This window comes from Zingiber officinale, chromosome 2B (genome assembly GCF_018446385.1).
Source record: "Zingiber officinale cultivar Zhangliang chromosome 2B, Zo_v1.1, whole genome shotgun sequence".
NCBI lineage: Eukaryota > Viridiplantae > Streptophyta > Magnoliopsida > Zingiberales > Zingiberaceae > Zingiber > Zingiber officinale.
In genome coordinates this window covers 99,769,182-99,786,130 of record NC_055989.1, presented here as the reverse complement: position 1 = coordinate 99,786,130, position 16,949 = coordinate 99,769,182, and the positions used below count along the sequence as shown (strand labels likewise).

The following is a 16,949-nucleotide window of genomic DNA, read 5'->3' as shown; positions in this document are numbered from 1 at the left end:
GTCATAAGTTATCGTAAGTTTAGGAAGTAAAAGTATCTTTAATGGAAGGTCAAGATAGACCTAAGGTTGAGCAAATGAAAATCTTGATGGGTTAATGCTAACTAATACTAGGGAGATCAGGAAGTCTCAAAAAGAGTCTCTTGGCATGAAAATTCTAAAGGCAAGGTTTCTTGGCAAGATAAAGAAGTCATGGCTTCTTGGTAAGAAAGTCTAAGTGTGACAAAAGTCTATGAACGACATGTCCTTTGGATTTTGGATAGACTTGACATAGGTGAAGACTCGGTCCTAGAGTTAGTCAGAATCGATGATCCAACCAAATAAAGGTTAGATTCCATCAACTAACGATCAAGTCAACTAGGCAATCAATGCAAGCTGGATTGCTAGTCAACAAAAAAATTGTGTTAGTGTGTCAATCGATTGACCATTCTACTATGACAAGATTAGTCAATTGCTGGAACAACAAGAATCACAGAAGATAGTAGTTGATATAACACGATCATCTACAATTGTTAGATGACTCAAATGCTATAGATAAGAAGGCAAATAAGAGGAAATTTTAGCAACGCTTAAGAGCAATCATATGTGAATGAAAGCAAGTAACAAGTGAAAACAAACCAAAGAAGAGCTCTAATCTTGTAATTGTCCTTATTGTAATTTATTATCTTACTAATTTGTTTCTTCTTATTCATCTTTGTAAGCTCAAAGGTTTTTCCACTGAGACCGGGACAAAAGAATTTCTAAAGTGACTCACTAACGAAATCATAGGTTTGAACCATATAAAACTTTTTCTTATCATTGCTCTGTCAATTGTGTTGTATTAATTTTTCAGTGTATTGACAAAAGGTGGAATCGTCACCCTAGCGGCTCCTGGTCCCGGCCCTACAAGATTCCAGAGGGAGTAAATCACGATTAATGCTGGGCAGAATAGGTGACTGGGAGTCGAAGGAATTTTTGACACAACATACCAGAGTTTTATCCCCGAATGCAACTGACGACCTTCGACCCCACAATTTCATTGGCAAGCTGCAGGCACCTAACCAACTGATCCAGCCCGTGAGAGCAATCGGCTATTAATCATATTGGTAGATGAGCGAGAAAGCAATCGGCTATTCACCTTCCCCTTCCACATCCTCACCAGCAATCTAACAATAAAGTCAGTGAAATCTTAATTTTTTTTAATTGACACAAAATATCTAATTTACATTAACTAATTGACACCAAATATCTAATTTACATTAACTAATCTAGGATGACTGATCTGTTATCATGAAATTTTTTTACTAACTATCAGAATAAATCTAGAATACTGACAGCAGACTTAAGTCAACAGCTAACTAGTTGATTTCTCATAAACCAGCAAAATTTGATAAACTTAGGAGTTTTTTTTTTTTTTTTTTGAAAAATAAAATCCAACCTATATAGGACCTTTGCACTTAAGAATTCCAATCCCACTAATAACGTTTTTTTACACCTTGAGTAAGCTATTCGATACTTAGTTGGAGAAGTACAAATTTTAAGACTATACAATTATAAATGATATTGGATCTTTCATGGGATGATCTACCTCATCCACCTCGAACCAATAAAAAGATACTACGTACATGTTGCTAAACGCAAATCTCTCCATGGAAAAAATTATTCATGCCAGTTACAACAGTAATTGATGCTACCCTCTTTCAAAATTAATGAGAAGAAATATAAATAAATAAATAAATAAATAAAAAAAGATGGAAGACATTACATTGTGCTCAAACAAACACCTCCTATTGCAGAATTTATGACAAAATCCCAACTACAAAGAAGTGTAATCGACATAGTATAAGAAATTAACACGTAGGATAATATATTGAGAGCTTTTAGTCTCTCTTGATGCAGATGCTTTTGTACTTCTTCACAGTATTTGTAATAGCTTGTTCAACTGGAAGCCTCTCCATGCTTGACGCACCATAAAACCCATGGACTCCCTTTGTATTTTTGAGTATGAACTCAGCTTCTTTTGGACCCGAGATAGGACCTGTGTAGAATTTTTAACCAAAATTTAATTTGGCATGGCTCTTATTGGTGAGATTTCATTGCAAAAGAAATGCTTAATATATATTGGTATCTAGGATTCCATCATCCTGCTTATTGTAAATGTTAGATATTCAACAGATTAAAAATTAATTATTTATGGTGCCATTATCTGATCAAGATATAAATGGAACTAAACATGATACATTGAATGAAATTCCATGTCTTTTGTTCTTGCTTCTTCCAGGTAATATACAAACAATATCTCTTGATTTAAAAGGATGCTACTATCAATCAATAAAAGCTTTAGGGTTTAGGGTTCATATTGTTTTGAGCAATCTTTAAGTCCTAAACCTTTCACTTTCATTATCCATTACCGATCTTCAATGACTATCAGTTTCTGTTGAACCACAAAATATGCCCTTAGATGTGCTTAAATACATACAGTGTATCTTCTTCTTCTCAGACACAAAGCAGCGAGGGACAGTTGTTTCCTCTGTTGTCCATTTTGGATTATAATAGTTTAATTTTCAGGTATATTCCTAAAACTTTTTTCTTTCACACATGCCATTAATTATACATTTGCCCCAAAACAATTAACTCTGTTTCAATGATGTGCGTTATTTGCATGTATCGTAATACCAATAGTCATTTTTACTGACAATTGATAAGTAAATGCTAAGTTGAAGGAAATAAATCTTTTGCACATCTTATCTAGTAACTAGAATAGATAAAATTTATTTGCTCCAAATACAAGGGTAATCCTATACTCATTTGCATATATACTAATCTTAATTGAAAATAATGCTAATATCAAACTTATCAATACTTACGATAATCACATGCAATAACTATTTGGTAGGAATTCATATGCTAAGTTCATATTTGATGTGGTAAACATAGAAATCAACAAGTTTTGTAAGGGAACAAACTGCCTTTTGTCTTTTTTATCTAAAAATGTTAGATGGTTAGGTTACAAGTCGTGTGTTACTTTTAGTTACCTTTTATGCAAAATGTGGTGATTTCTCAATTCTATATGTAATATGATTAACTTGGTGTCTAATTTAGTTTACAGATTTGGACAAACAACGTTGTTCAGTTCCAGAAAGCAACGTGTATCTGCAGAAGGTGCGCAAGCTGCACCACAGGACATAGAAGGCGGCTGAGCATGGACCATTCCAGTCACATCCAACTCAGGAACCAAATCAGCGAGCAACAATGAGAACATCTCACATGCAGCAGCATCCTCATCAGCAAGCAGTGAGCATGCGCAGTCTCTCATTGTCACTTTCCGAAGGCGAGCGTGGTACCCATACTATAAGATGAAGATCGTGTCATGGAACATAAGGGGCTTCCACATGCCCCTTAAACATTAGGTGGCTCAGCACTTCCTTCAAAGATGGTGAATTGGTACTTGACCTATTGGAGACAAAGCTATCAGAAGGGGATCTTGATACCCTTCAAAGGCAGTTTCCAGGTATGGGGATTGCCCATATTTTGGCTATTCTAACCATGGACACATCTTGGTTCTTTGGGATCCTCAGCTAGGGGAATTGAATGTTCTCAAAGCCGACGTGCAGTTTGTACACTGCTCAATCCGCTGCACATTTACTGGACAGAACTTCCTTGTCACCAACATCTACGGTTGTCACAGCGTGGTGTGGCGGCGACCCCTATGGGCTTCCCTCCTCAAACTAGGGGAGCAAATCAATGATCCGTGGATGGCTATTGGGGATTTCAACTCCTTATTGCCAGCCGGAGACAGATTGGAGGCATGGCAGTCAGTCACTATGAATTGCAGGATTTCGAGCTGACTGTTCAGCTGTCACTTGGTGGATTTACAATCCGTGGGCTGCCAATTCACATGGACGAATGGTACGGTCTCATGCAAATTGGATCGAGCTTTGACCAATCATTATTGGTTGATAGAGGACTTCCACTGCTTTGCGGAATTCGTCCCACCAGGCTGCCTATCCGATCACTCAAACTGCATTGTGTCATTGCTGAGCAGTGAGCAACAGAGCGTTGCCCCTTTAAATTCTACAATATATGGACGCTTCATGACAGTTTCTCAGAGCAAGTTACGAAGACATGGGCTAAGCATATTTCTGGACTGCGCAGTTCATTCTTAAGAAGAAACTCACACATCTAAAGCCCCGGTTGCGAGACCTCAACAAGGAGCATTTTCCAATCTCAACCGGCTTTGCGGGCAAATGCAGAGTTCAAGAAGGTACAGCACAATATCCTGAATGGTCAGGCCCCTCCAGACAACTATCACCAACTACAAGTCAAAGCCACAAGACTCAGAGAAGTGGAACGGCCATTTTATCAACAACAAACCAAGTGCATGTACCTCAAGCAAAGCGACCGATGCACCAATTTTTTCAATTCCCTTGTCAAGCGGAAAAACAAGCGCAACACCATTGTGGCTGTCACAAATGAATCGGGTGAGCAAACGACCAGCACCCAGGAAGTTGTGGAGGTATTAGTGGCTTACTATGAGAACCTCCTCGGCACGCAATCAAATTGTTCAACACCGGACAGCAGCACCCTGCATTCTGGACCGGTTCTTTCACCTAACGATCAACAACATTTGATAAGCCCCGTTACCCTAGAAGACATCCAAAAGGCGCTGATGGACATTGGCAACGATCGGGTGCTAGGGTTGGATGGTTATGGAGCCAAGTTCTTCAAATCTGCTTGGGATATAGCAAAGTCCAATCTGGCTGTGCAGGAATTTTTCACAGCAGGGCGTCTTCTCAAGCAATGGAATCATACCTTATTGGTGCTCATCCCCAAGTTGGACCACACCCCAATGCCATGGATTATCGGCCAATCTCATGTTGCACGGTCGTATATAAGCTCATCTCCAAGATTTTAGCCACAAGAATGCAAGAAGTCATCGTAAGTCTCTTCGATCTGGCACAAGCAACCTACGTTGAAGACCGATCCTTAGTGGAGAACATCCTCCTCGCTCAAGAATTACTGCATATGTGCGGAAAAGGATCTCCCCAAGGTGTGTCCTCAAAGTTAACCTTCAAAAGGCCTTCGACACGGTGGATTGAGACTTTTTATTGGCCGCCCTACATGACTTTGGTTTCCCACAGCAGTATGTCAATTGGATCTTTGAATGCATTACAATGGTATCTTATTCCGTGGGAATCAATAGGGCAATGCATGGATACTTCAAAGGGCAGCGGGGCCTCCGTCAAGGTGATCCACTATCGCCATTCCTCTTTGGTTTATGTCTAGAAGTTCTCTCTAGATCTCTCTAAGTCATAGAAAGGCAACCTGGCTTCCACTATCATCCGATGTGTGTGGGCACCGGCATCACTCACCTACATATGTAGACGACTTACTTCTTTTTGCCCGGGCCGATCAATGTACTATTGTATTGCTTGCGGACTGCATAGCAGAGTTTGGAACTGGTGCGAGGCTGCATCCCAACCTCAAAAGGTCCAACATTTACCTTGGCGTGTCAACGAACATAACAAAAACAGATTACTACAGCTCATCAGATTCCAGCAAGGTACCTTCCCATTCCGATACCTCGGCATACCCTTGGCTACGGCAAAATTGAGGATCAGCAACTATGGGGCCTTGAAGGATGCCATGCTACGTAAACTCGTGACATGGCCCAAGTACATGCTGTCCTACACAGGTAAACTTGAGCGAGTCGAGTATTTTTGGCTCTCTTTCTTGCCAATACCAACTGCGGTCGTTGACAAGTTACATGCCATTTGTCGTACCTTTGTTTGAATGTCCAAACACCTACTTATCTCCTGGGCCACAATGAGCTTAGCCAAGGAAGAGGGAGGGTATGGAGTGCTGGACTTACAGGCTTGGAACTCTGCTTTGCTTGACAAGTCCCTATGGAATCTACAACGCAAAAAGGATTCGCTTGGGGTGAAATGGGTCCCTCATCAGTACCTCCAGCATGTTGACTTATGGGACTTGAATGCCAAGGCCTCCAACTCGCCTTTGATCAAGAAAATACTACAACTTCGGGACACACTGTGCAGCAAAATCGGCTCCAAACAGCAGGTGCAAAACCCGTTGTCCACTTGGTTCGGTTCTGTCCAGCAGGGGGCAGCAGCTCTATATGACTACTTCCACCCTCGAAGCGAACCCAAGACATGGGTGAAGGCTATATGGAAGCTCTACCTCATGCCAAAACATCAAAATTTACACTATGGCTCCTTGCATAGGGTCACCCATGCAGCAAGGACAAGTTGGAATTTGTGGAATGCAAAACCTGTCCATTGTGCAAGCAGGCTGATGAATCTTTGGACCATATTTTCTTTCGATGCTCCATTAGCGCTGCTCTTTGGGACAAGGTGAAGACTTGGCTTCAACTACGACACGAGATGACCACATCCACAGGAATGCTAGAGGTTTCCCTCCGGAGATACCGCAATAATGGCTGCTTGACTAGAGCTAGATATTTGGGCATGTCTTGTATGGTCCTTTTGTTATGGCAAGTGTGTAATTGCTGCCAATTTGAAGATGTCCCTGATGTTGAGAGCAGCGTTTGAAATGCCGTTTCGTGCCGCCAGCACGGACGGTTTTTACGGTTCCGCCGGGCGGCCGAAACCGGCACGGGAGGCGTCCCCGTCTCGGTGGCGCCGGAGGAGACGCGGGATGCCTCCGGCGGCGTCCCGCGATGCCTTCGGCACCGAAGCCGTCGTGCGCGACGCCTTCTGCAGCGCCGAAGGCGTCGCGCACGATGGCTTTTGCGGCGTCGGAAGCGTCCGGCAGGGTCGTCGGACGCCCCTCGCAGGATCGCGCCGCGATGATAACGGCGCGATCTCACGTACTGCCGTGAGTTTTTTTTTTCTGTTTTTAATAATTATTTATTTTATTTAATTAATTTAAAAAATTCCCAAGGAGGATGTACGGAAGATGTGTGATATTTCTAGGAGCCTTTTATAAATCCTAATTAAATTATCTTAATAAAATATATAAAAAATATATTTAAAATAAAAATAAATTAAATAAATTTTATTAATTAATATTCTGAAAAAAATAATATTTTAAATTTCATTTAAAAATTTTAAAAAATATATAATAATTCTTATTTATATTCTAATATATTTTTTATTATTTTAAATTTCATTTAAATTTTCAAAAAATTCTAAAAAAATCTATTTATATTCTGATTTTTTTTAAAAAAAAATTACTTGATATTTTTTACTATTTAAAATATATATTATTTAATTAATTAAATGAATAAATAGTTAATTTATATAATTATTATTAATATAAAGTAATATCTTGTATTAATTTATATACTTATTATTATTATTATTATAAATATTTCCATTTTAATTTGAATTATTAATATATCAATTCTATTTAAATAATTTTTTAAATTATTTTTTCTAATAATATTAAATTATTCAATAATTGAGAACTTATAATAAATCAATATACAACTTATTTTTATATATACAATAAACATATTTATCTTATAATTACTATAGATAAATAAAAAATACCGAAACTATATCGGCACGACACGATACGATACCGAAATCGTATCGTTCCGGTCTGAGACCGAAACCTCAGCACGGGTCGAAATTTTAAACCTTGGTTGAGAGGATGTTTCTCAAGATCCAGACGCACGACTTTTGGTTTGCGTGTGTCTAATATGTACCTTCTTATGTGATATATAACATTGTTTACCTTTCTCAAAAAATAGAAAGCAATATGTATTGCATGAGTTACACATGGTGCTTGGGATCCATTTGTTTAGAAATGAGTGGCACATATTGTTGCATGTGCACCATGAAATAGATCACTCACCTATCCTCCCTGATGTTGCTTAAGATTCCACTCATAAGTCTTATCAAAAGAAAGAATCAAGCTACCATCTGAGTGCTTATTAATGTCCCAACTAGTTATCCTTAATAGATTGTCTAGGATAGGATGGAGAATAGCGCTTGAGTGCAAAGGCACAAGGTTTGACTGTGGGATCCACTAGTTAAGTAGGATGAAAGTTGACGTAGATCTGATGGTGCAGAATGGAAAGGTGTCGCTCAATTGCTAAAAGCTAATCAATGGATAACACCCAGGAGTTTACAATATTAAGTATCATTAGGCAAGTGGGTTGCTAACAAATAAATTACAATGTTGTAAATGGTGGTAGACGGTGGCAGGACGGTCAGTGACCACCTACTGTCTAGGCACCTATTGAATGTTTTTTACTATTTTTTATATATAATATTATAAATAATCATTATTTTTTATAATATTTACTTTTAATCAAATATATTAATTAAAACTTAAAAATTTAATCTAAATATTTAAAAATAAAAAATATTTTGACCTTGGAGATCTGATGGTGCAGAATTGAAAGGTGTCATTCAGTTGCTAAAGGCTAATCAATGGATAACACCCAGGAGTTCAATTGCACACCCAGGAGTTCAAGATCATTAGGCAAGTGGATTGCTAACAAATAAATTACATTGTTGTAAATAATGGTAGGCGGTGGTAGTGACCACCAACCATCTAGGCACCTGCTGAATTTTTTTTATTATTTTTTATATATAATATTATAAATAATCATTATTCTTTATAATATTTACTTATATATATATATATATATATATATATATATATATATATATATATATATATATATATATATAATGGGATAATTTTATTAGGCTTTAATTAAGTTTATTTAAACTATCCCAATCATATCTAGGAGTTGATTAAAATTATTAACCTCAAATTATTTAATTAAACCCTAACTTACAACTTACTCGCATACCAAGTTTTGGTTAGGCGACAAGTTTGACGTATGACCGGGACCGTGTGACGAGTTTGAACACGTTGTCGGGACCGTACGATGAGTTTGGACACATCGCTGGCCAGGGCGACGTGCCCGAGCTCGACACCAAGCCCGAGAGAAGTCTCCGGGCCCGTCGTCAGGCTCGAACAATGCATTTGGACTAGTCGCAAGGCTCAGGTGATGCAATTGAGCCTGCCCCCGGGCTCGGGCAATGCTTCCGATCTTGCATGACACGTCCGGACTTGTTGCCGGGCCCAGACGACATGTTGCGGTGGTGAAACGACAGCAGCAGCGATGGAGGAAGGAGGCGAGTTACCGCCTAAAATACCTCGGTTGATGGCCGCCTAAAGAACCTTGATTGAGCTTCTCCTGTGATGTTCATGGAGATGCTACCTTATCATAATATATAACCAATGAAAACCTTTTTTTCTTTTAAGTTATTTCTTAAGGGACTTGGTAGGGCTATTCACATAAGATGCAATATGGATATTTTCTATTCACTCGTGACTTTTTCAAAACCTTAAAATCCTTTTTATTGGCAGAGTTTGATAATTTTATTTATTTTAATCATTCTAGTTGTCCTTTTCATGTGTATCAGAACTTACCTAGAAAAGCGATGAAACCTAATAGGACTCCAATATAAAAAGATGTCCATCCATCAGGATGACAAATATCTCTTTAGGCTAAAATTCATCTGGAACTCACTTGAATTAGATTTAGTGGGAGACTATCCAATAGATAAGAAAATGAACTTTTTGTCTTGAAGTTTAAAGAACTAGGAAAACTATCACTTGTACTTTGAGGTTGGCATATCAAAATAAAGTAATTTTATATTTTTGGTGAATGGAAAATGAAATGTATCAGCCCTTCAACTGGTCCTTATATTCTTAGAAAGGATCTGTTAGTTGTTCAGATGAACTAGTGTGGGAGAGTCAGACTTGAAAAGAGAATTCTCCCCTTTTTCACTGGCTTACCTATTTTTATCATCAGCATTAGCACACAAATAGTGAGCTCTTACACTATTTTATAGGTTAGTGTTACTCTACTCACTAAACAATTAATCATTGTGATATGACAACATGGATATGTATATAAATTAGCAATGGGTGTTGACCAACTACGTACTAGGGCTTTGTTCCTTACAAGGAGAGTTGAGTCAAGATAGTTAACAAGGTTCATGAGCTATTAGTCTTTTGCTTTGTCTGGGAAAAAAACTATCATTTGCAAATACTGAAATATACCTTGGTAGCATAGCATTTATTTCTTCTTTTAATATGAGTAAAGAAGTACCTCCGTGGCAAAGAACAATGATTTCAGAATTAATTCCTATTGCAGCATCTGCAATTGCTTGAACACATCCAACACTATCATCAAGAGTTATTGCTGTCTTGGCACCAATAGATCCTGATGTTGTTAGACCCATATGTGCTACGATGATGTTGGCACCAGCCTTGGCCATAGCGACAGATTCATCTGGATTGAATGCATATGGGGTTGTTAATAACCCTAATTTGTGAGCTTTGTGAATCATCTCAACCTCCAACCTGGTAAAGCAAGATGTACACTTCAATTTAGACAAAAACCGACTGTACGTTGGAGATTTCTATTGCCATACTGTCATTGGAAGTGGTTGTTGATTCATCTCCCCTACAGATCCCTGGAGATATTAACAAAAACAAAATCTAATTTTAAAGCATCTGAGAAACATACCCGTAGCCCATTCCTGTCTCTTCCAAGTTTTGGCGGAAATTACCATCAAAGAGTCCGACTGTTGGAAAGTTCTGAACACCAAAAAATCCTGTTGCTTCCAGCTGTCTTAGAAAATAGTCCATTATGCGGAATGGATCAGTGGCACAAACTCCAGCAAGAACTGGTACTCCTTCCACCACCTACGTTACAATAAAGATTGGAATACTGTAAAATAAATAGTGGTTTTCATCATTAGAATATAGTAGCCTGTTTTCTTCTTATTATGTTTGATATATAATTGTTAGTGACACCATAGAATATAATGCTCAAAACAGTTAAAATAGTGAACTGTTTTCTCAAACTTCACAAAGTAGAAGGAACTCACAGGCAGCACTTCATTGGCCATCTCAAGAACAACTGCATTTGCATCAGCAAATGGCAATAACCCAGCCAATGACCCTCTTCCAGCCATTCGAAAACGCCCAGAGTTGTACAAGACTATAAGATCCACTCCACCAGCTTCTTCAAACTTGGCAGATATTCCAGTCCCTGCACCTGCTCCTATGATAGGTATGCCTTCAATGATCTGTTGCTTCAAATGATCCAGTAATTTTAGTGTCCTTTTCATGGTTTCTGCAACAATGATAAGAAACAGATAACGTCAAGATGTTTAGGCTGAATCATGTTACGGCAAAAGCCATTGTCCATGCTCAGACAACATAAAACTATGGTATTCTAACGGGCATGAGTATTTGGTCCAAGTATGGGTCTCCATAACATGCGGTTATTTTTCCAAATAAGGATACAAGGACTTAGAAAACAAGGATCAAATTCTGGACATATAGGTATGCTGACACATTTTTAAAATAATTTTAATTATATACTATTACAACACATGCATTTAACACAACACTTATAATGTTTATATAAATACTAATATTGTCCCCATGAGTTGGCGTAATTGGTACCTACATGAGTATTTGCTAATCTGTCTTGGGGATAATTCACAGTGGATGCAGAATGTCTCGTTGAGTGTCTAACCTCCTTATGCAAAGGGTCCCTGCGCTAGGGGAAAATGTCCTCTGAGCGATATCACCTTTTGCTCCAATATAAATATTAATATTAATCTCATACAACTAAGATTAATATATTATCTAATTATAACTTAATTGATATTATAATTAATAAAGATTATATTTTATAAATTTAACTTTGCCCATGACAAAATAAACTCAACTCTCAAAACCAGATAAAGGAGGGTTATTTTATGTATGGTACTATCAAACTACTATCTTAATGCTAGGTTGATCTTCGGAAGAATCGCGTTGTAACACTACAACAAAAATAGCTTTTCGCAGCGTGCTATTAACAGCGCACATTAAAAGCACGTCGTTAATGGTATTATTAACGACGTGCATGTTGATGTGCACTATTAATAGTATAAATTTGGAGAAAAAAGCTGTATTAAAGGCACATATTAAAAGTAAGCTGTTAATATTATTATTAACTATATATACATTAACATGCGCTATAAATAATTAATAGCAATGATATTATCTACGGTGTGCAGTATGCTGCAAATAGAATTACAATGAGCACTTTATATTTTTCCGCCTCCATCCTCTATTTTTTCCGCCTTTTTCTTTATTGTTTTTCCTACCTCCTGATGTTATTTCCGCCTTGTTTTTTTCTGTCTCTTTCCCAAAACCCTACTCTTTGCCGCCTCCTCCTCACCGCCCTCTTCGTCGCCTCCCTCCTCACCACCCTCTTCGCTGCCTCCCTCCTCACCACCCTCTTCGCCGCCTCCCTTCTCACCGCCCTCTTCGCCGTCTCCCTCCTCACCACCCTCTTCGCTGCCTCCTTCCTCGCCGCCCTCTTCGTCGCCTCAACTTTCTGCCTCGCCGCCTCCTCCTCGCGGCCTCTACTTTCGGCCATCTTCGCCGCCGCCTCCTCGTCGCCTTGACTTTCAGCCATCTTCGTTACCTCCTTCTCACCAGCGCCTCCTCCTCGCCACCTCGACTTTCATCCATCTTTGCTGCCTCCTCACTAGTGTCGCCTCGACTTTCTCTGCTAGTATTTCTTTAATGCCGCCTCCTCACCATTTACTAAAGAAGATGCCTTCATTGATGTGGTAATTCTTTCTTTTTCTTTGTCAGTAGGTCTGAGTTTAGGTATGAAATGAATGTCTAATGGGCAGCTTAGACAACTATTAGTGCAAAACTTCTTAATGATTTGTTGACTCAAGTGTGCGGATTTTTTTTCTTCCGTGATTAAGCATAAGATTGTTTCCATCTCACATGTTAATACCTTAATTTCTATTCTGATCTTTTTTTTCTTTGGTTTTGACCCTTTTTGCAGGGTTTTGGTGATGTTCAAATTTCCACACTGAAGTAAAATGAAGCATTGACAAGAGAGAAGGAAAGGGAGATTATACAGGTAACATATTTTGAAACATTTGGATTGCCTGGGTCAGTAAATCCATCTTATTCATTTGTGGGTTGGTGTTATGAGGTTCAATGGCAATGCGTATTAGTATCATCTAAATGTTTCAGGACTTTATGGATAATTTTTGTTAAAGGTTGTAGAATCAGTGAAGGAACTTGTTCAAATCATGAAAGATCTCTCAGTCCTTGTCATAGATCAAGTAAGCTTTTCTTATGATACTTAGTGACCTGGAGTTTATGTGGATACCATGCATCATGTTATGATACATGTGATATTAACAGGGAACCATGTTTGATGGATTGATTACAATGTACATAATGTTGCAAGTTCAGTGGAAGATGACTTTAAATAGTTAGAGAAGGTTCTCTCTCTTATTGCTTCTTTTTTTTGTCTTATGCTCTATCCTTTGTCATTCTTTAATTGTCTAGATATCTAAAAGATGTGAGTTGGTTATGTTAGTCATCGAAAATATTTAAAAATGACCTCTTTTTTGCTGGTTATTTGCGATTATGAAGTAAATTTTGGTTGATGCCATAAAAGGAATTTGTTTGATGTCCATGAGCCAAATGGAGATGAATAGATAGTGGCCCTTTCACTTAAAATATGGAACATATACCTTGGTTGGTTCATGCTCTATGCTTTTTATCATGAGCAAATATTTGCTCGTGCATCTCTTTTTATTGTTCTACTCATTTTCACATTCTTGAATCTTGACTCTATATTACACTTTTATAAGTTTTATCAGTTGCCTAACTCTTATGAATTGCTATTTTATTAGTGTTCTTTTTCTCCAAACAATGATGTCTTTTTGGAAGTAATGGCATTATTGTGCATCAGTATTATCTTTATATACTGTTATTTCTAATAAAAGATAAATTAACTGTTTATAAGAGTGAACATGTAGTGTCCTGTGAGCTATAGATAGAAAGAAACCTCAACAAACTTTCTACATCTATTGCATGGTCTAGACTCTAGAACATGCACGTCAGCTGAACCAAGAGAAATGACAAGCTGGTTATTGCCTACATCTTTTCTTGACCAATTAGATACACCTCTTTATATGTACTCTTCAAGTTAATGTTTTGGGACACTTTAGAGAAGATATTAATGTTTGAACACTCTAATACATGCTTAGTAAAGCATACATGCAGTTCAAATTTTGCTTCTACATCTTTGTTTTAAACTGCATTCCCTACATTTATAGAAATTGTATTCTGTCACGTGAATTTGATGTTGTTCAACCGTATAGAATAAACTCTATTGCTCTAATCAGTTGTGGATTTCTGCAGGCAGAGAAAACACAGGAAAAAGGTGGAATGGTCATGTGTGCCACTGCTAATTTTATTGTGCCTCATCATGCTTGTCCTCTTGATCTTGAAAACCATACTATTCTGATCCACTTCGACCCAGATGGCACATTTGGCATTTCTTGTGAACATTCAACACTGGTCTTCAGTTATTAAAGTGTGTTGGTCTGTCTAATGAATACTCGATGAAGTGAATTACTGAGATAGGTTTTGTTAGCTTCATTCCGGGTGCGGGATTGGTCCAAATATTAGATCACAGTTAGCCTAGGAGCATCTCCTCAGATAGCAGATAGTGCTAGCATTGAGATATCTTCTACCTAAACGTCTATGGAATGATGTATTTCTGTTGGGTGCTACAATGAATTACAATATTCTATAATAGCTAGTTTGTCAGAGGTTTTGTATCTTGTTTTGGATCTTCAGACCTTGTTTTGGTATAACTAAAAATGACAACTTTTATTAATTTTGTGTGGATTAGATTTGCATTAAATTTATTGTAAAATTTTGATTTATTATTTTTTTTAATAAAATTTATTTTTTTTAATATAGATAAAACCATCAACAGCGTGCAAAGCATGCCGCAAAAAATAATATCTGTAACGTGCTTTGTGCACCATGGAAAATATTATCTGCAGCGTGCAATACACGCTGCGGATATTATTTTTCACAGCGTGCGTTGCGCGCTGCTGATAATATTTTTCATGGCACGCAAAGCACGCTGCTAATAATATAGGACTTTCAATAGCTTTTAATTGTGCAGCATGCAATGCGCGCTGCGGAAAGCAAATTTGTACGCTGCGAAAGGTCATTTTTGTTGTAGTGTAAGGTTCGACTATAACATCTCGGCAAGAATTGCTACATCTCTATCTGCTTGAAAACTTAGTTGTCATTTTAAATATGCAGAAGTTCTCAATCTATAGGTTGTAAAAAAGAAATTGAATTTATTTTAAATTTAGAACATGGAATGTAGGAATGCTCACTAATAAAGCAATAGAGGTAGTACATATGATGATTAGGAGAATAATTAATGTTTTATTTTTATAAGAGAAAATAAGTATAGGAGAAGGCAAAGATGATAGAGAATTTATATTTTAAGTTATAACACACGGGAAATAGTAAAATAAGAAATGGAGTATATGATTATGGATAATTTGTTAAGGGACAGAATAGAAAGAGTAGTTAAGAAAGAAGATAAGATTATAACTCTCCGATATTGGTAGCAAAATCAACTATTAAATGTAATTAACATATATGCACATCAAGTGGAATTAAGTGAAGACACCAAATATAAGTTTGGGGAGACCTAGATGAAATAGTACAAAAAAATTTTTGGTAAATGAGATGATTTTAATAGGAGATTTAAATGAATATGTAGGAAAGAAAAGAGAAATATGATAGACTTCCTGGTTGTCATGGTTTGGGAGCAAGAAATGAACAAGGAAAAACTATATTAGACTTTGCAATAACATATAAATTTATAATAATTAGTATATTTTTCAAGAAGAAGAACACATAGTTATTGGTGCGGGAAGCATCCGACGATCGAACCTTAGTTTTGATAATGACAAAGAGATTCAAAGTTAAGATTATTTGTTATCTAATATGTTCATGGAACTTGCAGGAAAGTCCTAAGTGATACTTAGGCAAAAGTCCTAACTGCGGTTAGGCAAGGTGAAAACCCTAGGGGGTGGTAACCCTATGTCCTAGGGGATGGTAACCCTAAGTGAAAGAAAAAACCTAAGGGGGGGTAACCTTAGGTCCTAGGGGGTGGTAACCCTAGGTGGAGAAAAATCCTAAGGGGCGGCAACCCTAGGTCCTAGGGGTGGTAACCCTAGGCGGAAAGTCCAGTTGGTCTGGAGGACCAGACTGACATCAGGTAATCTCTCCTGAGGGGAGTAGGTGAGGACGCGTTCACTGTAGAGGGAACAGTAGGCATCGGGTCGACCTAAGATTTCCGGTCGAAAATCTGAAGTCAGACCCGGACAGTTCGGAGAGTGTCATTTACTGTCTTTACTATATTTTATGTGTGCTAATATTTGTCTTGCAGGGTAGGTTATTGTTTTGGAGCTAACATATCTTGCAGGTACAAAAACCAAAGTTAAGTCTCGGATGAACAGTGTCCGAGGAGCTGGAGGCGCCTCTGGGACTGAAGGCGCCTTGGACCAAGGCTTGAAGGCGCCTTGAAGAGGCTTGAAGGCGCCTTAATCGAGATAAGGTGCGACCTGCTCTGTGCTGATCCACGCGTGCGACTCGGCGCCTGGAGGCGCCTTCAGCACGGTATAAAAGATGGTCTCGAGGCAGAATTCAATGAATCAAGTTCTAAGCTTCCTTTCTTCAACGTGCTGCCAACGAGACGACCTAGAAGTGCTGCGAATTGACACCGACGACCTGGAGCTCCGAATCTTCAGTTTTTCCTACTGTCGTTGGTATAATTTAGTCACTTCTTTTAATCATTGTACTTCATCTTGTAAACACATTTACGAGCTTATAGTTGTTGCCCACCGGAAGCGATCAAAGATCGCGGGCCTTAGAGTAGAAGTCGCCACAGGCTCCGAACCAAGTAACTCCTCGAGTTCTTGTGTGATTGTTTATTTTATTTTCGCTGCGTTATTACTCGAGTTTTGCGATTCCGAAACGAGTGAAAGCCACGAGCGCTATTCACCCCCCCTCTAGCGCTTTCGATCCAACAATTGGTATCAGAG

The 16,949-nt window shown here is 38.2% G+C and overlaps 1 protein-coding gene across 1 annotated transcript; it reads right to left on the bottom strand.

Moving 5' to 3' along the window:
- Positions 1-1,608: 1,608 nt before the first annotated feature.
- Positions 1,609-11,621, bottom strand: LOC122046499 (toMV susceptible protein tm-1(GCR26)-like). The gene is made up of 4 exons (XM_042607220.1): positions 10,881-11,621; positions 10,517-10,695; positions 10,097-10,350; positions 1,609-2,014 (listed from the first exon to the last, which is right to left on the bottom strand). The coding sequence occupies exons 1-4, from the start codon at positions 11,121-11,123 to the stop codon at positions 1,857-1,859; spliced, it is 834 nt and encodes a 277-aa protein (XP_042463154.1). The 5' UTR covers positions 11,124-11,621; the 3' UTR covers positions 1,609-1,856.
- Between the last annotated feature and the right edge of the window lie 5,328 nt (positions 11,622-16,949).

Bases quoted from the DNA above. Each gene is read 5' to 3' on its own strand.
- LOC122046499 (XM_042607220.1), bottom strand. From the start codon at position 11,123: ATGAAAAGGACACTAAAATTACTGGATCATTTGAAGCAACAGATCATT. The intron at 10,696-10,880 runs GTGAGTTCCTTC...ATTGTAACGTAG, and splicing joins TGGCCAATGAAGTGCTGCCT to GTGGTGGAAGGAGTACCAGT. The intron at 10,351-10,516 runs GTATGTTTCTCA...TTGCTTTACCAG, and splicing joins GAGACAGGAATGGGCTACGG to GTTGGAGGTTGAGATGATTC.